This window comes from Seriola aureovittata, chromosome 14 (assembly GCF_021018895.1).
Source record: "Seriola aureovittata isolate HTS-2021-v1 ecotype China chromosome 14, ASM2101889v1, whole genome shotgun sequence".
NCBI lineage: Eukaryota > Metazoa > Chordata > Actinopteri > Carangiformes > Carangidae > Seriola > Seriola aureovittata.
This window is the reverse complement of record NC_079377.1, coordinates 16,632,481-16,658,263: the sequence shown is the minus strand read 5'-3', so window position 1 is coordinate 16,658,263 and position 25,783 is coordinate 16,632,481. Positions and strand designations below refer to the sequence as shown.

The 25,783-nt window shown below is 42.4% G+C and overlaps 2 protein-coding genes across 2 annotated transcripts in view; one reads left to right on the top strand and one right to left on the bottom strand.

Moving 5' to 3' along the window:
* The window catches only part of LOC130181430 (G-protein coupled receptor 26-like), a 105,651-nt gene extending 82,639 nt beyond the window's left edge, over window positions 1-23,012 (top strand). Inside the window, exons 7-8 of the transcript XR_008829570.1 lie at window positions 21,998-22,134; window positions 22,537-23,012. The gene's annotated coding sequence lies outside the window, so the exon portion shown is untranslated. The remainder of the gene's footprint in view (window positions 1-21,997; window positions 22,135-22,536) is intronic.
* LOC130181428 (protein FAM53B-like) lies at window positions 1,828-25,625 on the bottom strand. Its single transcript, XM_056395645.1, has 5 exons — window positions 25,456-25,625; window positions 15,293-15,556; window positions 12,808-12,862; window positions 10,186-11,060; window positions 1,828-3,098 (listed from the first exon to the last, which is right to left on the bottom strand). The coding sequence occupies exons 2-5, from the start codon at window positions 15,371-15,373 to the stop codon at window positions 2,745-2,747; spliced, it is 1,365 nt and encodes a 454-aa protein (XP_056251620.1). The 5' UTR covers window positions 15,374-15,556; window positions 25,456-25,625; the 3' UTR covers window positions 1,828-2,744.
* Between the last annotated feature and the right edge of the window lie 158 nt (window positions 25,626-25,783).

Sequence of the window (25,783 nt, the reverse complement as noted above, 5' to 3'; positions counted from 1 at the left end):
CACTATGTACCTTTTCCCTGAACAACAAAAAGAGCACACACAAGTTCACCCAGAGGAGAGGAGGCCTCAAACATATTAGTATTTCCAAAGAGCATAAAGAAACATTCTTCAAAAGCCAAGATGCAAGCATGATCCACACTCAGCTGGATGTAAACACTAGATTCCTGTGCCTTAAAAGGCAGCAAGAAAATGATGTCATTATTCTGACCTCCTCCGAAGTTCTCAAAGGACAGTTGAAGTGATTTTGCTGACACTGTAAAACGCAGCTTTCTTTGAAAACACAGCCAATGTTTTCTCACATGTAATCGAGGCCAAGCAGTCCAGGGCACTGTAAATTTGTGTAATGTGGCCTTTCCTCTCTCCCTCTCTCCAATGTCTACATTTGCCAGCGCAGCTACAATGCTCCCTATTTATAGTGCTTTTACCTCAGATATTAACCCACTCTCCCCACCCCCTCACTCCGCCTGCCACTTCCTGCCAGAGAGGAAACGTGTGTGTGTGTGTGTGTGTGTGTGTGTGTGTGTGTGTGTGTGTGTGTGTGTGTGTGTGTGTGTGTGTGTGTGTGTGTGTGTGTGTGTGTGTGTGTGTGTGTGTTACTGACCTTTGGGAGCAGTGAGCAGTCACACTACTGTTGATAGCAATGGGATTTTGTGTTTCCAGCCTTTTGTGTCAAGTTAAAGAAGTGAGGTGTGAACAGATGTCTGAGCCTTTCACCAGCTTGTGCCTGTTTTTGTTTTCCAATCCTCTCAATGTGAGCCCTCTGCCTTCTTTTCCTCATCTCATCTCTTTTCTTGCAACATCTATAGACAGAGAGACATACTCTCACCCACTGGGAGTGAAAAAGAAGGAAAAGTAATTGCTACTCCAGCTTTCCAGGTCAGGTGACAAGTTTTCCTGCCTATATGAGCATATCACATTCTGTATCTATTTCAGAGCCTTTGAATGAATGTGTGTTGTACACGCTTGGGTGTGTGTTTGTGTAAGCCAACACTTCAGGGTTGAGATGTCGGAGTTCACCTTCCCTCAAGGCTATGATCGAAGGAAAAGCTGCAACAGGCTGGAACATCCTGTTTTGGACGTAAACACTGTTATGCAGACAGGGCTTTCCTCTCTGTGTTGGAAAAACAATCTGTCCTATCACTTTATATCAGCAATCAGCCTCCCCAGTTTCTAATAATAATGAGGACACAAGTCTTTAATTCAGTTTAAAAAGAGCGAGACCCCTTTGCTAAGTATAAAATAGGTGGCAGGTGCTTTGAGTTTGTTTCAGTAACTTGGACAGACATAAGAGAGACATGATAGGAAATCCCAGGGAGGAACAAACTTGCATGGCCGACGTGTCTGTCTGCCTCGCAGGTCCCGGGACATTTTCTCCTGACATCACCTCCTCTGGTCACTGCTGGGTTACTGGCCAGTGATATTTCATGTCTAGACTTCCTGCCATTTTGTTCGGGACTGGTGAGTAACATAAGGGCATAACACAGATGTTTACCTAATTTACTGTATTCATCAAGTCAGCTGTAAATAGCTGTGAAAAACTGTGAAAAGAAATGAGCTGATTAATTTGCTCCATAGCCAAAAGACATCAAAAATGCATCTGTGCACATTCAAAACAACAAAGTTTGAATGAGTGAACTTTGATGCAATGGTTCTGAAATGTGTTGCAGGAAGTGAGTGTGGGGGAGCGAGTGCAACTTCTAAAGAGTATCTGGAAACTTTGCAGCTTATTCAGACTTTTGATCTGTCAAAGAGAAATCTGTCTTCCACACAGCAATCTTGCAACAAACAGAAAGCAATCATTAATAAGTCGATATTAAACCAGACATATGAGTGCAGGTTGTAAATTTATTCATGTCCATTCTGTTAGAAGAAAGACCTTGTATTCTTGCTCCTTCACAAACAGCTCATAAAAAACAGTTACTTAGAAAAATATACATTGATATTAGAACTGAAAACTTGAGATTCAGTGTTTAATTCAAATATACAATTTGCATATGAAGAAACTACAAAAAAGGTCAGAAATGGTGGCTTCGATTGAGGCCAGTTTCTTGAAGAGAACTGGGAGAGCAAGCATCCAAAAGAAGGCACTGTCAATTTCTGAACTCCTCATAAAGCTTATTGAGCCTACATTCAGCAAAAAAAAAAAAAAAAAAAAAAAAAAAAAAATTTGATTTTCATGTGTGCACAAAAGATGAAGAGGATGAGGAAAGTCAAGGGTAAGGCTGTGAGAAGATATTTCTTCATCGTGTTTACCCCTCCCTTTTTCACCCCATCCTTGACGCCCCCACTTTCTCTGGAAAACAAACTCGAGCTAAATACAGGAGAGCCCAGCTACTGCTACAGTACTACAAACCTAAAGTAACCGACTTTGGAAAGGTCATCAGGTTGAGAAGACAGTGGGGGCTGGGAAGTTTTCTTAAGACTAACCCTCACTTTCCCACTCCTGAGTTAAGCTGAATACCCCCCCCCCCAAAAAAAAACAAAACAAAAAAACAACTAAGGTCACTGCTTTTTGATTCAAACAGTAAGAATGTTCAAGGCAAATGTGTCATTAAGAAGCCAGCTGTTAACAACATACTTAATCTTTCATCATCTTTATCACTTTCTTTGTCTTTCTTTCATTTCTCACTTTCAAAACAACTCCTCCCTTCTCTTCTTCACATACTTCTTAGTAGCCATCTTTTGGTACATCATCAACGTCCAATTACCTTCTACAACAGTCCAGACACAGTCTTTTAAAATGTTCAGTTTCGTTCAATCTGGTCAAGATCAAGCTCTCCCCCCAGCTGAAAAATGTCCCTCTGTGTCCCACAATCACCCTTCCAGAGGGTGCGTTTACCACCCATGATGCCGATGGGAGACCCGGGCCGCGAGTCCACGCTACATGCCGAATCACTATCGAGCTCTCCATAGGATGAATCCTCTTCCTCCTCATCTCCCGCAACTTCCTGCCGTGACTCCAGTCCGAGCTCGGACACAGCAGTGAAGTCTGAATCTGGTTGGCTGGAGGTCTCGGGGGAGGGCAGTGGTAGACTTGATTGGCAGCTGTCAGTGGCTGTGAATCCGGGGCAGCTCAAGCTCTGAAAAGTCTGAAGTTTCTGAATGGAAGAGACAAAGAGAAAACGAAAACAAGATAAATGTTGGTTTGCAGCTCACCACGTGTTCACATTCTGGCTATGAAAGTAGAAGGATTTGGGGGTTCGAGCTCAGGGTTTTCCAGAATGTCAGTTTGAGATTGGGTTTCAGGTCGGGGAGCCAAAAGCTGGCCTACCCTGTCATCGATGGCATATGAGCATGTAAACACACAAGCACACCAGTCATCGAAGAACATACACAGAAAATAAAACCTTCTGGGTCGTATGAGAAAAAAAAAAAAAAAAAAAACACAAAACACTGAGATGAGTTGCAAACCACAGAGTATCTTGTTTCAAACTGTGCCGTAGGCCACTGTGACTGGAAACCCAACCCTGTATAGTGGAGGACATTTCTTGTCTAAGCCAGTCTTATTCACAGTTGTTATGTTTTGTAGTTCTGTGCTCTTAGGGACAATATACGTACAGCCACATGTGGTTGGGTTTTTGCTCTCAGCATCTGACCTTAAAGAGATTTAATCCACTAAGTAGTTGTCTCCGGTTTTGCTTTCATGCTCTCTTTCCATTCTGAATTCCTCTCTGTAACAAAGACAAGCAGCCGTGCAGCGCAGTGAAAGGGTTAATGATCTCTGGAGTGCCCCAGCAGCAGATGTTGGAGGCATGGAGGTGAATAGAGATGAGGTTCTCTCTATAGAGCCTTGGCTTACATGACGGACACCTCTAATGTTCCCTAGCATGTGTTAGGACATTGCTTTTCCTGTTACAATGAGGTGGGAGTCTCCCTTTCTTAAGTCTCACTTTAGTAGGCCCACTTTTTTTTTTTCCTGCCTTGATTTAGCAAGGTCCAAATGAAAACTATAACGCAGAATTTTTGGCTGTCTGAGTTAAAGGTTTGTCCACTTTTGCTGGATTGATTTTTTTTAAAGTTAGCTGCTCAAACACAGGATACTTCATCTGCAAGTGCTTGAGGTGATCATGTGAGGAGTGGGAGGCCTTGCTGTAGTTACCCCACTGGAGTGGAAAAGGGGATTTCTGAGTCCTGGCTTTCTCTGTTCAATCCCCGGTATTACCCCACTACTAATTATCACAGCAGAGGAGGAGACGAAAGGAAGAGAGAAAGGAGGGGGCAGAGGCAGTTTCTCCACAATATGCTTTCTATAAAATCTACTCAAGCTGACTGGGATTTGGGTGGGTGTGGTGTTGGGGAGTAGGGTAGGATTTCTACTATGTACCCCTACCCAGATGGAATACGTCCATACATACACACACATAAACTATATTCACCATGAACAGGCATACACGTCAGCTCTAACCTCATGCTGTCATGTCTAATATAACCCACTGCCAGAGCCAGGCGTTGGGTTTTCTTGATCTAATAATTTTCAGACTAAAAAATTAACACTTAAAAAGCGGTACTCCAGTGATTTAGTGTTGCGTTTTCACAAAATTGGGGGATGCACAATAAACATTTAGAAAAGACAAACAGATATCATAACTTTTAGTCACTAGCATTAAAGTCAAAAAACCCTGGATACTTCATTTCCCAGAATGCAGCTAGTCTTTAATTAAACCATTCCAGGCATAATCAGGGTTATTTTTTCAATTTAGAAAAGCTGCTCCAAAGCCACAGAGAACATTATATAATTGTTTTCAGAGACAGAGTAGTACGCCTCATGACAAGTAAACTGAGCTTCACACATAAACTTAGTGGAGTGCTCCTTTAAAAGTTTTCAGTTGTAGTTCATGTGGTGCTTTAATAGCACAGGTCCCAGAGCTGTGTTTGAAATGACACATGTCAAACACTGGCAGCAGATAACACAGCAGAAACACTCCTGAATCTGTGTACAACACAGCCGAACAAACAGGACTGGGAGGATTCACAATGTCACATTGTTTTAATAAAGAAGATGGCAAACAATATCGTCTGACACTGTGATACTAAACGCATGATTGAATCTCATCTTTGAAATTATGAGGCTTTTGTCCTACACATTCCATCCAGTACGTGTGTGCATCATTTCCGGGATATCGCGTATACATAGTTTGAAACCTGAGTGAGAAAGGTGGTGTCTTAATGAAACAAAGAGAGGCAAATAAAGAGTGTTAATATATTAAAAAGCTATTTCTGGGGCGCTCCCGTGGCTCAATGGGTAGAGCACGTACCACTTAGGCTCAGTCATTACTGCCCTTTGCTGCGTGTCATCCCCTCTCTCTCCCCAACTTTCCTGTCACTCTCTCACTGTCCCTATCGGAATAAAGGCAAAAAACCTCCCAAAAAAATGAATGGGGTATTATGTAATTAAATTAATCCATTCATCAGAGACAGTGGATTACTCTTTAACAGTAAGCCTAACATTTGTTTAAATTGTTGAAAGTCAGGCAATAAAACACTCTTTTATATCTGATTAATGATATTCTTTTAGACATTATCCATTATCCCAACCACGATCAACACAACAAGAACTTCCACTGTAAATACATTAACTTGGGACCAAAAGGCAGCTGCTCTGGGAGAAGCACAAGCACAAGCCAAGAGGAGAAGCAAATATCCTCCTGATAATTAGGGAAAACAATAAACAACAACCTGCTGAGTACAATGGCAAAGGTCCTGCTGTGCACCTACAGGCACAATGTGTGTGTATATATGTATGTATGTGTATATATATATATATATATATACACACAAACATACATACACACACACACACACGCTTATTTGTATAAAATTAAGATAAAAAATTCTAATAAAACTGATGACTAGCTGAAGTTCAATGAACGTGCTTCTGTGAAGGTCAAAAAGATGCAACAGCAAATCTTCTTCTTATGAAAATGAAACCATTTTAATCGTTTTTTTTTTTTTTTTTTTTTTTACAAGGCCTGACTTGTGTATTTAGTAACATGCGCAACCAAGACCAAGATAAGTTGCAGCGCATGATCATGATTGGGTGTGAAATGTCGGCTGCTCAGTTTGTGGAAAGACCTCATTCTGAGTAAGGCTAAGCACAGCCTTGGTGACCCTGCTCACCTTCTACACAACAGGTTCCAGCTAAGCTATCGGGGCAGAGGAAGGTTTTTGATCAGACTGATAAAGGAAAGAGAGACAGTACAAAACAAAAAGATTTGATGATTCTCTGGCCAGGGCCATGTGCAATAGTAATACTTGTGCAACACTTCTATGGTGCAATATATCTGACTATTAGTTGCTTACAATTCCGATGCAGAGTTGTTGTCTCAGTGATCATGTAGTCTACTGAATATGAAGTATTTACAGGTGTGTGAGTGAGTGCATGTGTTAGAGGAAGGAAGGGGGCGACTGTATATTGTATAGCTGTATTTATATTTGTTTTTATGCTTGCTTTGTGTATTTCTGCACCTCCACCACTCAAATTTCCCGAGTTTATAACATTTACTATGACACTGATACAAAAACAACAGCAAAAAGAATCATGCGAGTACTTTACAATACATTCAATGTACACATTCAAAATATGAGTATATATCTCTGTGCTGAAATGAGGTCAGATAATCAATATCCAGCAATACACTGCACTGAGGAAGACAGGCAAACAGACCTCCAACAGCAAACAACTGTAAAACAAAAGAGAGGGCAGAGGTGCAAGCAAAGACAGGAATGCTTAACTCATTCCTGACAGCCAGACTACATAGTTGCAGAACGGCGCATCAGTTATCTCTGTCGGTGTCTCTGTGTGAACACCTTTGCTTTAGTCATTGCATTTGTCTGGTATTCACTGTACCACAGAGAGAATGCGTGGCAGATATGTGCGAATGCCTTGGCGTGAGATAAAAAAAAGATATAAATGCAGGATGTTAGGTTTGAGCAAAGGTTGAACAAGCAGAGGTAATATGTCGCTGCACATTGCGAACACCGCACCTCAAGACGCCCACCTAGGTATTCCCTCAAGCCTGTGGGGCTTGACACTCAGCTATGATCACCATGTCTACCATCCCAAGAATGGTTTGAGATGGAAAGAGGAGGGGAGGAGCAGAACGCCTCGAACGTGGGCCAGTGAGAAGATATTAATAGAGAGGAGTGAGGAGTTTGTCTGCCAGCTTCCCTGCAGAAATAATAGCCCCTTTCTCTGCCCTGCCATTTTCCCCCTGAACGCACAGGCAACCGCACACACTCGCACTTTCAACACGACCCCTGTTACCACCTCTACTGCTATAACACAGCTGAGCCAATGATAGCCTGTAATTTTGTCTTCAAAATGCACAATGATCCAAGTGAAGTTGGCAACTGAGGCTATGAAGACAACATACATCCAAGCGAAACTGGCCAGGCAGGCCGTTTCCTCAAAAGCAGTGTGAGCTGCGTCAACAATCAATCAGCAAGTGACCTAGATATCAAACGATAACATTCTCAGTCTGACAGCTCGCTATGCAGAGGAAAAAACAATGAAGGGCCAAGGTGGAAGGGCAGCCAGGGATAAAAAAAAAAAAAAAACAAAGCAGCAAACAGAGCAGTGAACTGATACACATGGCTGACAGGGAGTATATTTGAGGAATTTTGGGGGTGACCGCACGTAAATCCCCACGGAAGTCGAGTTATAGCCGATTAGCATGACACGCATCCCCAGAATTCACACCCTCCTTTCATTGACGTGGTCGAGGAATCTGGAGGCCAAATTACACCATGTTCCACTGACAACACACACTGGGGACTTGTTATGTGTTGACCCTCACAATCCAATCCTGCACCCCCTGAACCTCCAGCAGACTTTTTTTTTTTGCATTTATTGTCCGGAAAATTCAGAAAACAAATGTCTGTACTCCTGCAAATGTCACTGGAAAATTACAAAGTTTGCCCTGATGCACAGGAACCAATTACCTTTGCTTTTCCCTAGACTGTATTTGTCATTCACACGCCTATAAAATGGAGGAAGCATGTATGTGTATAGGTGTGAGAAGAAGTAATAACTCTTAATTTACACTGTAAGGCAGGGCCAAGTGGGAGTGTTGTGATGGGACCCACTTCTTGGTAAAGTGTGGGTCACTTAATTCAGACATAGGTCAGCTCACACATCAAGTGTGCCCTGAAACGGCTCGAGTAAAATAATCAAAAGCCAGAAATATGTGATTCTGTCATTTATAACTGCAGGTACAAATCTTTTGTGCAAATCACAGTTCCCATTCGAGGTTGTGAAAATAAATAAGTCAATTGTATCTCTGCCCAACCCTGATGGTAACTATCATGTTCAGTCCTCACTGGAGCTGACACAAGTTGTAACCAGCCCTTCATTTCCCTGTTATCACTTCCTTTTCCAGACTGTTTGCCAGCTATAAGTTTTCCTTTTCTGTTTGGCTCTCACTGAGAAAAACCACCTTGTTTCCCATGACAACTATGTGAATCTGGGTGCCTGTAGTTTAGGAGTTCCAGGTTATTTAATTTAATGTGGCATAGTACAACCCTGGGCACATTAGAAGCTGCATTTTAAAGAGACCAACATCAAGTTAAGTCTGAGTTGTGTAGGAAAAAGATAGAGGCAAAAGGGTTTCAAAATGATACCCTATGAGCTGTGTTATTGCATATGTTCCTCACTCAAGGCATGCAAAAGAATTAATGCAATCATGCAAGTCCATCCAAAAATCAAAACAAAAAAAACTGAACTGAAAAAAACTGAGGTGAGAAACAATGGCTCTGCCAGTTAGTCACTGAGAACAGATACTACTTTCACAATCTTCTGCTGACATGTGCTCCTGCATCTGAGAATTGCTGCAACCAGAAGTAACAACAAAAAAAAAAAAAAAAAACCTGACAACTCGTGTGTGTCGGTGAATCTGTGCGTACGTGTGTGATCATCGTGCTTCATTTTTCCCCTTTTAGCAGCTGGCATGACTAGAGGAAACATGCTCGCTAGGCTCCATTACCAAAGCCCTGTTGATCCAACCCTGGCTAGGTCCTGAGGGTGAAAGGCTGGGAACACAAATCTATGGGAAAAGGAAGGGAGGGTGGAGGGATAAATTGATGGTACTTTCTAATAAAAGAAAAGGAAAAGGACGATATTTCCTGGACAGGAGGCACTTTAGCATATCATATGAATGATATGAGTGCAGGAAAGCAGGGGTATACAGGACAGGTTGGCTTTGGTATCAGTGGCTGCTGTCGGTGCTTTAGATTCTATTCAGAATTTCAAGAGCATTGAAATGACTTATGAATCAGGAAGTGATACAAGAATCCAATTTTTTTGGTCTCCGTAAAAACATTAGAGCACTGCCAAGCTTCAAAACAGTGCATGCCATTAAGATACTTCTATGGTTCTATTCTTGGTTTGGGTTTGTCCGGGGGTCATTTATACTCTCTGGCTGTTCCACCGCTTCCTCTGACCTCACATAAGAACAAACAAACTCTTGTCGTGGGGGAAAGCAATCCAGAGTACTGTGCATCCAAATATCCCCCCACTATTAATCACATTTGGTTGCTCTAACTGCCTGGCAGTAGACAGAAGGCAAAAGAAAAGGGATGAAGCAGTGCAGTGAATGAAAGATAAAAAAATATGGCGTAGGAGTTGCAGAGAGGAATCAAATGAATGGTGAGGGAGGTCCAACCTTCGGAAGGGCTGTTTACCCAGCGGAGTAAATGAGATGACAAACCCGAGCCAGGTTTGCTAGAGTGTGGCGCTAGGCAGCGTGACCGAACATGAGGAATGCGTCTTTAGTAAGCGCCACTCCCTGAGCTGGAAGGAAGGAGGCCTGAGATCACTTAGCCCTGAAGCCTTGGACCAACAACCCAGAAAACTTAATTCTGCTTGATTTAATCCAGTCCCTGATCAGACCCAGAGAGAGAAAGGCCCAGTTACGATTGAGGATCTCTTGAACTTCCACTTGGTCTAAGAACAAAAAGGTATTTGTCTGTGTGGTAAATGTATTTGATCCAGGATTTAACTAAATGCAATAGAGTCCATTTGGCAGCAGTTAAGCAAAAAATTAGCAATAAGCTGATGCTGATTTATGTTGAATCAGAGAACGTAAGTGATCCTAAACTCTGTGAAATTAGTGAAATTTAATGAAACGCATTCACATGAATGTGAGTATGTGTGCTTGTCCGTGCGTGTCAATATGCGTTCCAGCTAACCTGAGTCATCTTTGCCAGGTCCAGGGAGGGCCGCTGCTCCTGGGCATCCTCTGGTCTCCTGCGCTTCATACCAATCTTTTTGTCATTTAGCACGCAGGGCTGGGACCTGCTCCGAGACAGACATCCCGTGCCCCCGGCTCTCTGGCCAGCTCGCCTTCCTAGTTCTGGGGTGGAGTCTGGAGAGCTGGCCTCCGACGCTTCTTCCCTCTGAAGCTCTGGCAGGCTGATCTGCTCGTGGGATAGGGAGAGAGGCCTGAGGAAGTGGTGATGGCGGGAGTGGTGATGATGCGAGGAAGGAGAGGTAGGGGAGACTGGAGAGGCAGTGAACTGAGGGTGGAGAGGCAGTCGCTGGTTGAAGAACGGTAGATCCAGGGCTCCGTCTGAAGGGACGCTGGAACGCGAGGGCAAACTGAAGCTGGAGCTACGCTGCATGATGGGAAAATGACCACCAGAGAAACCCCCTCCTCCTCGAACACTTCCCCCACTGTGGCACCTTCGTTTCTCCACTGTTGTCCACACTCGGGAGCCCTGTGGCCTCCAAGATGAGCGGAACCCACTGAATTCATCAGAGAACGACAGGGAGCGACACTGGCGTTTGCTCGGGGGTGCCGTGGGAGCTTGGCTGGTGGCTGTAGTGGTGTAGTGTGCAGTGGTGGATGTGCTCTGGGAGTCAGGGCTGGTCATGCTGCTGTTGCTGAGGCTGAGATCTCTTATCAGACTGGTGATTGCCGTGGCGCTGCCTGGCTCCTTGGCCCAGTGCCCGCTCCCCGGCTCAGGCATCACATCCCACAGGCTCTCCAGGGTGGCACCAGACTGGCAGGGAGCTCTCTGCTGGATGGCACAGCTCCGTCCCAGGTCCAGCCACCTATCTGCCTCTGCAATATTCAAAACATACATTCTCACTCTCATTGACCTCGCTAGCAGCCCTTTCTATATCTCATTATCTCACTTGCATGATCACAGCAGCTACAAAGTTCCTAACTGACACAAAGGCACAAACAAGCAGGAAATAAGCTTAAGGCAAGAGGGGATGGTCGCTCTGAGGAGAAGCTGTTTGGAAAATAAGGGAGATTATTGTCTGCTAACTGCACTTGGGAGGTATTTAACCAAGAAGAAAGTGAACACATACTTAAGGGCAGAGAAAATCATGGGCTTTGGTGCATTTAGAAAAATATATAATTTGTCATCAGTCATTTGTTTTAAGAGGAATGACAGGATTAAGCCTTGAGGAAATAACACTGCAGCTGCAGAGTTCAAACCAGTGCTGCTCATTTGTAACTGAGCTGAAAGCCGGAAAACAAGAGCTGAATTGACAGCAAGATGAAAAGAAAGCGAGTCTTTTACCTCAAGCATAGTGGCATTTTTAAAAACTGACATTTAATTCTCAGTGAATTTTAAGACATCAGTGTTTTGTGAGTCTAAAGAAGCTGGTTGTTTTTTCATGAAGAATTTTGTAGTGCTCATTAAGATATTCGGTACATTTTACAGACATGTCAGTCCACCAAAGGTTATGGACGCTGTTTATCAGGTATCCAAAGGACAAGTAGCCACATTCCTGACTATTTAAAACGTGGACCTGCAAGACTGCTGATTCCAGAAACATGAAATGCATATTACGAATCAGCCAGTTAAACAGTTGGAAAAACACTCCCATTAGTCAAGTGGTTAGCACGATTATGCTCCAGAAAGCAGTATGACTTGCCAGCTGTCTCACCATCCGCACAAAAGAGTCTATCACACACTTGTGGGAGATAATACACCTACAGTAAAGTGCCATAGTGGCTTGACGCTTTTGGCAAAAAGGGCCCCTTGCTGATCCAAATCCCATCCTTGTTGGGATGCTTGTCTCCAATTCTGGCATGCTCTCTCACAGACGGAAATCATTGTTTTGGGCGGACAAACAATGTACGGGGGCTACAGTGACGACCTGACAGGAATGTTAGGAAAACAACTTGACAAAGGGAGAAAGGGATGAACTTCAAAAGGCCACCCTTTGAAAACAAGAGACAAAGTGCTGGGTGAACTAACAAGACATGCTAGGCAATCTCAACGTCAACATTAAGAGTGGAAAGAGTAAGCCACGCTCCTCCCTGTGACGTCACCACATCTCCACCCCAAAGGAAAAGAGGACAGTGAGCGATAGCGGGGGGCTTGAATTTACAGTAGCATGTCTTTTAACACAGGGGGTAATTACTGTGACACTAACCAAGCCAAAGGGAAATTGTTGACATAGGCAACAACATATTCAATTACAGTTCACTCCCATGAGAGTGGTGTGCAACGTTGTGTGGAGGCAGGTGCACCCTGATCATGAGAGGGGGATGAGTGACAGACGGAGAAAGGGAGAAGTGAGAGACGGAGTGTGACAGAGGGTATAAACAATGAGACGGTTATAGTCGGGGGGGCGAAGACCTTCATGGTTCAATTCATCAAGGGATCAGAGGGGCGATCCATTATCCTATTACATTTGTGAAATTATGTTACAACAAAAAAGAGCCAGCTCAATGTCCAGATCTTGAGCGAATGCAAAGCACAGACAGATGAGAGGTTTCATTGCAAGAAAAGAAGAAGCAAAGACAGACAGACAGACAAACAGAAATTACATGAATGGAGATAACTCACCCACAGTTCCACAGGAGAAGAGGGTGGTCCCTCTGCTCATGGTGTGGAGCTCGCGCTGTGGACGACGGGCAAACAGAAGGGCAGACAGTCAGGGAGATACATTTACTTAAGTGCAGTTCAAAGCTACTTGCACTTTCACTTATCCTTAACATAAAAACCAACTCAACTACATTTTAAAAGGGAAATATTACACTTTTTACGATTTACTTTGCAGATTGAGATTTTTAAAACCTATACAACACAATGCTGCAAATCCATCTACGCAGCCCAGTTGTATAAGATAGTTAAAATAACTTCACCTCAACCAGATACATCTTTGAAATGCTTACTTAAAGCAACACTAATCAGTATCTTTATGTTATGTGAAAGGTGTCACTTGTGGTCATGAGAATTACACAAAAAATTAATACTCGACTCTGCAGTTCCCCTCAGCTTAGTTTTACAGCCTGCAACTTTACTGTTTACGGTTCACGCTCATTGCTCTCATCAGCCTCATTTGCAGAAACAGGATGATGTTTTCACCAATAATGCTCTGATAAACCATCTGTATGCTACCTGCTCAGCACAAAACAGCACACAGCAAACACAGAGGAGCATTTAGTAGCTAAAGAGTCATAGATATTTTCCGTACGTCACACCAAACCGGTTTTATGTTAGAGTTTTTATATAGAACAAAGGTTATTTAGGGAGTACAGAACAAAGGTAATCTAGGGAGTATAAAAGAGCTGTTTTCACACGCCTGTGTTCACATCAGACACCTACGTTTTCTCACAGGTTACTAATTACAAAAGGGTGGTAACTGTCTGCACAAAGGACAAAAGGAAAATGTGACAATATGTTGCTCTGACTCACCTCAAGATTATCATCACAACAAATACAATCCAAATAAAAGGTTATTATGTTGCGGGGGACAATTAAAAGCAACAATTAGTACAGTCAAACCTCAGGCCTTTAACTTGAGTGAAAAGGTAATATTAACCCAGGTAAAACACAAAAGCTGTGCAAAATCATTTATACTTCATACTTCCTGCCGAGATGTACAATAGTGTAGAAGAGATGTCGAGACCTAATGAGGCTCTCAAGGTCAAAAAAAAAAAAAAAAAAAAGAGATGTTAGGAGGATACAGCTGTGTTAAAGAACTTTTCTGATTCACCCCAACTTGAGAGGCTGAAGGCCGAGTGTTTAGATTTTACAGAGACAAAAGATACAAAATGTAAGATTTTATAGAGGCAACGAGGAAACAGCTGGAAAAGTGAAAGCTTTGATCAGATTACAAATTTTACACAGCTCTTCTGTTGTGCTAACTTAGTGGAGTGATGTTAAAAATTAAATGTAAATCCTCCTTATTTTAATTCTACTTGAACTGAAACCAGAGTGTACTGTCAGTGAAAAAGGAAATAGTTCTAAGGAGGAACCTCCCAAAAATGCAACACTAAACATGTTGCTTCTCAGGTCAATTAGAAGTTGCTTGTTGCAACATGTTGGGCAAGGGGTGAAATTAATTGTTAACAGAACACTGACATATTTGGAAACACAAGTGTTTTAGTTTCTCGTATGCTGTTTTGATGAAGACGGTAGAGAGCTCTCAGTCCAAAATGTCCCATATGTGCTCATTTGGGTGGAGATACCATATAGTATAATTTACATTATTTTCATACTCAAACCATTAAGTGACCCCTGCCTTCATGAAAGCATCTGCGTTTGTTGCTCCTCATCTATTTGTCAACCATCTGCAGGTCTGGGGCATGTTTAGCCTAATCTAAAAACAGTTATTGAATCAGAAGAAAAAATTCTGGCTGACTTTTCTGTGGAAAAAAATAGGAAAAAAACATACCCCAAAAAATACCTACAAACCTGTGCGTAAGCGTCGCAAAAGTCTAGCGCAGTGGGCAAAGCAGTTATTGAAATACTATGCCCATGCTAACTCCCTCTTAAACCATTGTTTCATTTTCTCTTTAAAAATGTTAAATACATAACATACAAACTGTAAAGAAAACTGGCTTTGAGTTTTTGTTGTTGTAGTTGAGCCTATTTTTTTTTTTTTACTTTTGACTGGGGTCTGTTAAGCTAGCTTTTCCCCCTGCTTTCAATTGTTGGCTAAGCTAGGCTAACCACACCTTGGCTCTCTTGCTACTGAACGCATAAAGATGAAATTCATATAGATTTGCTCACCTGGCTGTGGGTAAGGCAACCGATACAAGTGAAAAAGCTCAGTTCTCCTTTCACTGTGACATCAATGACAGCTAAAGACACCTAAATATGAAATTACTCACTAAGCTAGCAGATTGTGGTTTGGTGTGCAGACTTGCAGTGTTCAAGTGACTGTATGTGACTACCAGTGGCATGTGTGGTGAACTGATCTAGTATAATCACTGGCCTATTTATTTTGCATACGGCCACCTAGCATGTGAAACACTGAGCAGATCCTTCACAACAATAACTAACAACCGGTTTGGTTTGACACAAAAGGTTAAGTTTCTCTTACCAGCCGTCTCTCGGTGTGCTTGGACCTTACATCATTGACACCCTTCTTCTTTTCCAGTGTTTTCGATAAAATGATCACCATGGTAACACGCAGCTCTGCTCCAATCTGTTTGGGTGCAGAAGAAGGCCACGGGCAGCCATCTTAGATGAAGGTGGAGGGCAGATTTGTGTGCATTTGAGCAAAACAGGCAACCCGTTCGTGACCTCCCATCTGCAAAGCAGCCCTCAAGTGCTGAAGATGGTGGTGGTGGAGGTAGGAGGGTGTCTAATGGAAAGAGATAAGGAGAAAGAAAAATATAAATACTGACTCAAAGTTTCTAAGGTTTAGAACCATGTTATGTCATCACAACAGAACATTAAATGACAGATGTTATCAATTATTTATATTTCCAGCTAACAATCTGGTGCAAAGCTAATCCAAATCCCTATAAATACAACACATGAAGAGATTTATGCAAATGTGGTTATTGTGCCTTGTCCTGTGCCAGACAGTTTGATCAGACCAGATAAATAACAAATATAAATAATACCCACCTCGTTTAAAGTCCCCCTCTACTCAAAAATGTGTTTTGCTTATTGTTACTTTGCTTTCACGGTTCATAATGATGTTTCCACAGAGTCTTCCCATTCATTTGCTCAGAGGGGAAAGTTGCTGCTCTGTGGCCACCTTAAACCTGAGTTTAAGGTGTGCACATACAAGCAGAATATTTGTAATATTACAAGTAGTTTGGAGGCCAGTCATGATTCAGTGTGTAACTTACACAAGTATGATGTGGAAACAAGTGCACAGTCACTTAGTGCTGACTTTTCTTTGAAGTAAGAGACATCTTGTGTCTGGGAGTTTAACTTTTGAAATTAGTGTTATTTGCATATTCATAGATTCAAATTTTCAATGAAAGAGAAGGAGAATTTTGAACAAGGAAACTGCTCAAATTGATCAAACTGAAAACATACCCGACACACATAATAATTTCAAGCAGACGTTTTATATGTCTTAAAACATGTCTGGAGGGGATCTTTAAATGAAACAAGTACTCCGTGAATGAACTTATTTGCTGAAAAAACGTATGTTTCTCACAAACACAAACCGAAATCAGTCAAACCGAAATGGCATAGTGATGGCACACAGCAGTACTTTCATTTAACCATACATGAACCAGGTCATGGTCTATTGTGTGTGGTGACATACCAGTTACATCTCTAGTCTTGTGGTGCAATACAGAACATATTCACATATACAAAAATAAATAATAAATACATAATAAAAAACATATAGGACTGCATTTTCAAAACTAGTTCATGTTTGAATCTAATTGCTGACCCCTGGCTTAAAGCAACACTTCACAACTGAGGTCCAACCCCAGGAATCAATTTTTACCAGCAAAAACCTGATAAACAGCATAATTTCACAGCGGATCGACAGTAGTTGAGAAAAAGGAGTGCTGATTTATGTTTTTCCATTCATTTTCTTTTTACTTGCTGACATTCATGGTAACTTCACCACTCACATACATGCCTATAAAGACACTACCTTTGTGAATAAAACATGCTGCGATACAGAAAAACTGTTTCCTTATCCCTGTAAATAAATAATGGAACATTTTGCATGTCAGCTTAGTCCACAGAACAAATTGGAAACTAAACATGCTGAAACAGTAAGCAAAGTCTAGCTAATCTGGGAAATGACATCACTCACATCATTTGAGTACTTTTGTGGCTAAGAAACATGAATAGAAAAGGATCATATATGGAGCTGCGGTTGCCTCATCGACTGCCTGAACCCACAGATGGTAAAGCACAGACAGTAGCTGCTGCAGTAAACACCAACTCTTAAAATGCTTGGAGGGACTTATATGCAAGGCAGATGGACAAACATGCCTTGTCATGTCTGCACTGCTCAGCCTTTTTGATGCTATATAATGCATGGGAAAGATCTGGGTAAATGATGGGCAGGTTCAGTTACACTTTCTTTACCCTTAGTGCAAGGGGGGGAGCAAAAGTAGGAATAACTGCAGTGACCTTGGGCTTGAGCCTTTCTCCTTCATTAGCCAACCACTGAACACACTGACACATTGAATTAGAGAGTACCAACATGGTTCAGATCCCCCAATCAACTGTTGGCTAATGACAACTCTATGCTGTGGAGCAACGCATGAGGCTAATGGATCTTCCAGGCCTACTATGTTAGCCTGCCCGTTTAGCAGTTGTTTTCATGTTAAGAAAGGGTCGTTGCATTTATATAACATGCTTTGGAGAGAAGGATGCAAGTGCGCACTGGGTAGTAAATGACACTAACTTGGGCACAATAAGAAGGAACATACCATAAAAGAAAACATTAGGGGGGGTTATTCACACAGGCATTTGATAAAGCAATTTTACACCAGCCTAGTCATATCTTGTTATTTTACTATGTCATCTCTATCCCTTCCCTCTTCTCAAGCCCCATGACTACATGAGGACTATAAATGTTTCATGTAGGCCTGCCCCAAACCAACTGCTAGCATATGACTCCCATTATCTCCATTTATCCTGGAGAGTCATTGGAGCACAACTGGGCCTCCGCAGGCGAGAGGGGCTGGTATTGGTGGTGGGAGTCAAAGGAGAAGGGAATGTTCTTCTTGATCAGTTTTGCAGATTACTTTACTGATTAGGGCTGACAGTGAGTAATGGGCGCGGCAATGTAACAGGGTATGTGTGTGTTAGAGTGCGAGTTGAGGAGCATGACGGTTATGCTTGAAGGTTGTTACAGTGCGCTGTTTGACTGATGCTGTTAGGAAGTGTGACGTGTTCCGGCAGGGCTGAAACGGCACCTCCACAGTGAGAGCGAATTTGTGTGTATTTGTGTCTGTTCATGCTAACCTGCGCTTGTGTGCGCGCATAGTGACTGGCAAGTGGGGTCATGGGAGAGGGCAGACCGAGTGTGAATTCAACCCTGGATCCATGCTTACTTAATGAAGCGACTCCTCCTGATGGGGAAACCAGAGCTTAATGGAGAGAGAACTGTGGAGCCTCCACTGATCAGATAAGATTTTCCCTGCTTATGAAAAAGCTGTATTGTTTGACTTGCTGTCCTCCTAAAAGAAAATCCAGAGAGAAATCAATTTGCCAGACACCACCTACAGGTTTGATGGGTCAGACTCTAACCATTTCCATTATGTGGGCTGGTAAATATAGTCTCATGAAACCAGCCTAAACCTCACAAGCTCTGTTTTACATCCTTCGCTGAAAATCATTCCATACTGGTACCTTGAATCCGGACCAATCAGCAAACAAAAGGGAGTGGCCTCAATGACAATTTGATTTACTGCCTCTCAATGTTGTACACAATAATTCAAACAAGGCATTTTAGATATCAAATGATCCATGCCCCTGCAACTTGATGTGCTACTTCTGCCTTCAGATTAGTTCAGTAACAAAGAATTTGACATTTTTAGGACAGCTGCCAGCTGCCATGACTTTCCAGTTTGAAAATCAGCAGTGCAGATCAATGACAGCCCAGCAAGGAGTGTAATCATAGTCACCCTACGTTCAGTAATGCCTGTCCCAAGCAGGTATACTAAACCTTTCCAGACTGGAAGGAGTGATGTACAGCTTTGCAATGTTGAACTAAACTGAAGGAGACCATGTTATTGTTTGGGCCTATAAAACATTCAAGGTCCATGTAGCTAAATTTGACCTCCATAGTGGACTCAAATCTAATGTTAATTCTGGTCAGATTTGTGTATGCTGGGGTGCAGGCAGCAGCTCTTGGCTCACAATAGCCAATGACTCAGGAGGGCACTAGAAAGGGCAGCTAAGATAATATGGCTCTTTGCCCAGGCTGTGATTTGTACAGGCAGATGAATAGAAGCCTATTTGGGGCCCCCCTAAAGTTCTGTGACGGGGTGTTTGGTGTCCATCACCAATTGGCTCTGGTAACTGCATACTTGTGCAGAGTGCGTCTGGTGTCAAGACTTTGATCGGTGGCTGCAGCTGAGAGAAAGAAACTAATTTCATACCAATGAAGCGATGAGCACCAAACAAACAAAATACTGCACGGGTGACACAGGTGAAAAACTTTAGATTCTTATTCTGAAATGGTTAAATGTTAGCAATCAACTTTTTTTCCCCCTCTAATCAGATCGGCTGTATGTTATATTATATTTTATGGTGCAAGAAGCTGGTTGACCACATCTGTTTAGTCGATATTGCCATGGGAAACAAAATTAAAACATCAAAAGAAAAGTTTTGCACACTCAGGCTTTTTCTAGTTGCTGGTGAATAAAAGTAAGAGCCTTTCTTTTGTTAAAGTCTGCGGTGTGGATTGTTAATTCAGGGTGAACACACAGCCACCCCTCTTTCATATAATGCGGCCGAGGTCGTAAAAATGGTCCTAGGGAGGTCAAGACATACCACTGAATCCTCTGGCCATCACCCTAGTACCCACTGGCAGGGGAACACTGGCCAAAAACACACTACTAGATCTTCAGAAGTGCATAAACAATGAAGTGCTCATTCAGTCAAACTTTATGCATTGTCAGTAGCCAGGTTCTGGCCTCCTTTGGTAGATTCCCCTGAACGTTTCTCTAACGACAGTGACCATCAACCTCTACATAAACACAGCCAGCACTTAAAGTCTCTACTTAATGAGCAATTTAAAAAGATCATTCGCTTTTTTTCTTCTTTTTTTTGTTGCTTTGGAATAGGAGCTGCAGCAGCTCTGCAAAGACAACAGAAGCAGAAATCATAACTCAAAGAACTTCTTGAGCCTTTTTCTCATTAGGCAACCTAACAGTCCTGGTGTTGTTCTCATTGCTTTGTTGGCATGAAAACACACTAGCACAACACCCATATGAAAGCACACTTCCCTTTGCAGTATACACGGGTGCCGCTTCCCTTGTGGTCACATGCCGCTGCTGAATTGGGTGTGTAAGGCACGGACTTTATTACCAAATGCACACAGAGAGCAAAACCTGTGATATCCTCAAATTGACACAAAGTCTCACTGACCCCTGCATTGAAAAAAAAAAAGGAAGGACACAATACACCAGTGCAACAAACACCACATCACACCCTAATTTTATATTACTTATTTACTGTAAGTAAGCGCCATCATAAAGTAAGTACCGCTATGTTTACCTCAGTGTGATAGCTTTAAGATAAGGCTAACTTTGCATATCAGCTATAGTTACATTTACAGCCAGAGAGCAGATAAGTAAGGTACAACACGTAACTTAATATCATCTGGTCACACCAGCAAGTATTAAAGCATTTTTTTCAACTAAAATCAATCCAGTAAGATTTTTCTTAGATATTTCTGGTGTCCAGTGACTCTCTGACTTACTTCATTAAACAGTTGTGTACACTGTTTCAAGGAATTTCATAGGTAGCCATAGCAACCAAACACAAAACAGAGGATAACAGTGACAACTGTTGATATAAAAAAGCAGACGTCACCCTGCTAGTAAAGAATAATATCTGAACAGCTCATCATGTCTTTATCAGTGAGTGTGTTCGTTATAGGAAACTGGATATTGAACAACCTGCAAACATGACACAGCTTCTCTATTTAGGCAGCCTGAAATTTATACACGTCCCCTGTGTCACAAACCAGGACTTACTTAGCTGAAACTATAAGAAGTTTGACAGGCGTAGCATCAGGTGTTTCAGTTTGAGTAAAGGAAGGCATGGGGCCCTCTTGCCCCCTGGAGTGACCCTCGCATGCCACGGCTCTCCATACATCAGGTACCCCTCTAATTACACCCCCCCTCCCCCATATCAATCCTTGCCTTTCCGCCTGTGGTTTCTTCCATTATCCATGAGTGCCTGTTTCTTCTGTACACACAAACCAGAGCCTTAATCCATCAGGGATACATTACATGGGAGCCTCCAGTGCTCCTAGCAATCCCCTGCAATTGCTCAGCTCAATAAGAGGGACCACTCCTACGTTGTGTAAGCAAGTGATGTTATACAGATTGTCACTACCAATCAACCAATACTGAGACATTGCTGCCGTTACATAATGCCACGCTCAAGTTGTGGAGGTGCATTGTGGGTGAGTTGAGAGTGTGTATGGGTGGGAGAATGTCAGAAAGAAAACTATGAGCAGCATTCCTTCGGTCCACTCATTCATTCACGAGGGGGCTCAGCTCACCATATGGACCCTCTGCCTGCTCGGCATAGTGTGTAGTAGGATGCGATTCAAGATTTGGAAGTCAAGGGAAAGGGTGCCATTTTATTGGGTGTTTTCACTAAAACACCAAATACAGACTATACTGTTTAAGCAACTAAAAATAGTGTAAAATGAAAAATATTTAGAGTTCTCCATTCTGCAGAGCTGAAGAGGAAGAACATTGTTGTGTACATTTTGTATTTATTGAGCTGTTATGCTTGTGAGAATGATTTAATTTTATCAAACAATAAAAAAAACAGCCAGGCCTTATGACATATTTCGCTATGATCTCTGGCCTTCTTTGTGCAGGCAGGATTATCAGGACACACTGGCTCTGTTCACAAGCCTAGGCTTGCACAAAGATCAACTTTCATGGGATTTAGGTGTCAGGTTTGTATGAGGAATATTGTAACTGTAAGACCTACAGTATATCTTGAAGGGGAAGCTGGGTGGTTAAGTTTTGTCAGGACTATGGAAAACCGGTTCTAAAAATACATCAAATTAGGCTGTCTGTGCCAAACACCAACACCGGCTTTCATTTCCCTTTTTTTCTAGGGATGCAACTGGGGGACTGTCTGTTAACTGGTGGTCCACAGCCACATGACTCAGACGGGAGCTACGTGACGACTGACATTTTGAGGAGAAGCCAATCCTGAGCAAACGGAAGAATGCCACTGTCATTCATAACGGAGGTATCATAATGACACAACGCAACAATAAGACAAAACATTAGCTCATCCGGACTATTGTGCATGCCACACTTAACACAGGATATACAAACAAACCCTGCATAACAAATCTATGAGAGTGAAGTGCCACATTTTTCAGACACGGATAAAAAAAACCCAGAGGGTATAGAGTCACTCATTTGAGAGTCAAAAAGCAACACCACACCACAAAAAAAAAAAAAAAAACTTAAGATGATTCTTAACTATCACCACACAGCAACATCACAGTGGGATGTGTTGATGGGAGCATTCCTACTGCATCCCAGAATGCTTTTCATCTCTAAGTAGAGTCTGGTGCCTGTCTTGGGGGGTTGGGGGAGTGCTTCTCTGGTGTATGTGAGAATGCCTCTTTTCTTTTCTTTTCAGCTGCAGGTCTTTGGCTCTGTGGGAGTCGAGACGCCAGACTTACAAATCTATCATGTTAATGAGGAAGGAATATACAAAATGGTGAATAACAGCATTGAAATAAAATATACTGTGAAATAACCAAAGTAGTCATTTGTAACTCCCTGAAGCCAAGTGGTAGGAGTTTTGGTGCGTTTGAGGCAGCAGCAGTTATGACTGCAGGTCACAGAGAAGAAAGGGAAGCTTCTGAAATGAATAGAGAGTAGCATGAAGGCACAGACAGGCATGGCTAACAATCCTTTTCTGATAGCTTTGCATAATGCCTCAGGCCAGAGAACGAAGGAAAGAAAGAGAGCCACAGTATTAGAGGAACAGAAAGACAAACAGCAGCGAAAAACAAGGAGAAAAAAAAGTGAGACTGAAATATACAGAATGCAAAAAAACTGAAAAACTGACAGAGGCAGAAAAGTGGCAGCATGTGCGTCAGTGCGTGCACTGAGTGAAAGTTGTACACACAGACGGAGAATGGACCAGTGGCTCGCTCAGCACACAGGCACACAGCTGCACGCTGACAGAATGGAGCTCTAATAGGGCCTTTTGCCTGCAACACAAAGGCACTGCGAATGTGTGCGTCTTAAGCACACACTGGAGCGCAGAGCGATCCTATTTAAAAACCCCACCGGCCTTAATTGCCTCCATAAATTATGTCCATAGCATGTCCAAAACAAGTGTGCAGACTAACAATGCCAGAGCTGTTGTCGAGTACAAGTGCAGTGCATCAAGTTGTGCCTCACTAAAGAAAAAGTGATTATCAGTGAATGCGATGAGATTGTTACTTGCTTCTTCCTGTTTAGTCAGCTACTGGGCCCAAATGAAATGGCTAAATAAAGTATCTATTCATCTATTCATCTATCTATCTATCTATCTATCTATCTATCTATCTATCTATCTATCTATCAAACCTTGTCAGAATAAAAGAGCAAGACGGCCAACTGAATATTTTTACTGAGTCAGTAATGAGATATTTCCAGATTTAAATAATTTTGCTAATTTTGTCAAAGTAAGATATCAAAATGCATTTTGCACAGCTACAGAAAGTCAGGTATTGGCACCAGTATCTGTCTCAACCCTGTCCTTGTGTAATCAACAGGTACAGCACAAAACACATTTGCAGGCTCACATGATAAAATTTGATAGCTATAAATGCTTGTTCACACCGAGCTGTGACATTCCAGCGTTGGTTTATTTTGGAAATCAAAGCAAGGTGCAGACATCATGATCCTCCAAAAACTGGAGAAGCAGATTGGAAGTAGCATAGAACAGGTTTCCTCTGAGCCAGTATTTGTGAGGCGCCCTTATCAACATCCCCTTTGTAATTAGACACTAGAGCTGACATGTAGTGAAATCCTTGCCTGGCTCTCTGCTTCCCTTCCAACTTGGATTTCAGCTATACTTTGCATTTGCGAGAGCGTTTTCTCATCAGGATCCTTGAGACAGCTACTGACATTTCTTGTTTAGTTTAACCAAACCAGCCACCCGTCCCCGCGAGTCAAGGACAACCGCTGCTATGGCGGCAGCAAGAAACATTTCCAGGTATTTCCAATTAGGGTACCCTGGTACCAAACCAGTTCCTCATGGTACTGTGTTTATGGTGTCCACAAAGATCAACCAACTGCCGTGCAATATTGGAAAGGGCAAAACATAAGCACCAACAGTTGCTTCTTAACCCACAAAGGAAAGGAAACAATACTGACACATAAGCTGTTTGGTGCTTCACAGCCACAGTGCTCCATTTTCAGTGTCTTGGCTTTCATTCTTAACTAAGCACGCAATATAGTAGTTGCAAGATGAGTATGAAGCCTGCTCTGTGATTAAGATACATATGCACCAGTACTTCCAAACATAAATAGATATTATAAGAAGGGAATTAACTTTTTTCACTTGACAATACAACAGTTTTGAGGCTTTAGGGTGGGTGGAATCTTCTGAATGCCTGGATGTGATTCATTCATTTCATATCAGTTCTTATCAAAGTTGGTAAGCTCAGTTTTATTAATGAGTCATAACATCAATGTACGTGTATTCAGTATGACTCTCTTCTGTGTAGTCATAACAGTGTATATTTTGATTGGACTCTAAGGATGCAGCCTCATATCTTTGCTCAGACAACAGAAACGAAATTGAGGAAGAACCCAGTGGCTCATAGTTTCAACCTCTTCCAGGATTAAAAAAAAAAAAAGCACAGAATTAGGTATTGCAGATTAGTCTCAAGAGGTAACAAAACCCTAAATGTGTGGTGGAGATTGGTGAGAGATATCCAACCAGGCCTTATGACTCAAAGCGTCTCTCATCTCCTCTCACAGACTGTGGTGAGGAGCTGTGTGTCAACATGAGCTGCAGTGCAACCACACTGCCTCTCCACCTACAGGTACTGTTTGACAACAGCCTTAGCTTTATTACAGCGGGTGATAGATGGAGGGGAGTTTTCAGGCTCATAGAGCTTGTGTGCAACCCCCCCCCCCCCCAAAGCACATATGCAGAAACTTTAAATGCAGCAACAGGTTGGTCAGGCTGAGCGAGCAAACATATTGTCATATTCAGATGCTGGGACAAAAACTTCACCTCAGCTGATTTAGTCCAGCAACGTTGTAATAACTAAACTGGAGTCAATAATTTAACATCCACAAAAAGTGCAACACGCCACAAGCTGCACTTTTTTATGAGCCTAATCTGGTTTAAAGGTAGCAGAGACTGACTGACAAAATGCTATTACAATTAATGCAACCTAACAAGGTTGTCATCTTATGTTTGAGTCACAGAGAAAAAAAAACCCCAGCATGAGCAAACAAAGTAAACTTCACATGAGTGGAAGAAGAAACATGATGATGCATGCCTGAACACAGCTGTAATGATCATGTATCTGAACAAACACCCTACTACCTGGCCAGCAGAGGCTCTGTCGAAGTTTAGGTCATCTTCAACAAAGGGGAAGGCAGAAAAAACAAAAAACAAAAATCACAAAGGTTTCTCGCAGTTGCAGCCGCCAGTTCGGCGTGGCCAGCGCAGGACTCAGCAGGACTGCGAGCAGCTGAGAGCTCGCTGCTGCTTTCAGCCCTCAGCATTGATTGTAACAATATCCGCGTGCAGACGAACCATGTAGACGGGGTGGGGGCGGGGGGTGGGAGGGGGAAGACAGGGAGGAAAATGACCGACTAGCAGACTTTTTTCCCCAAGGGTGTTACTGCACAGTTAAATCAAACAGGTGTAA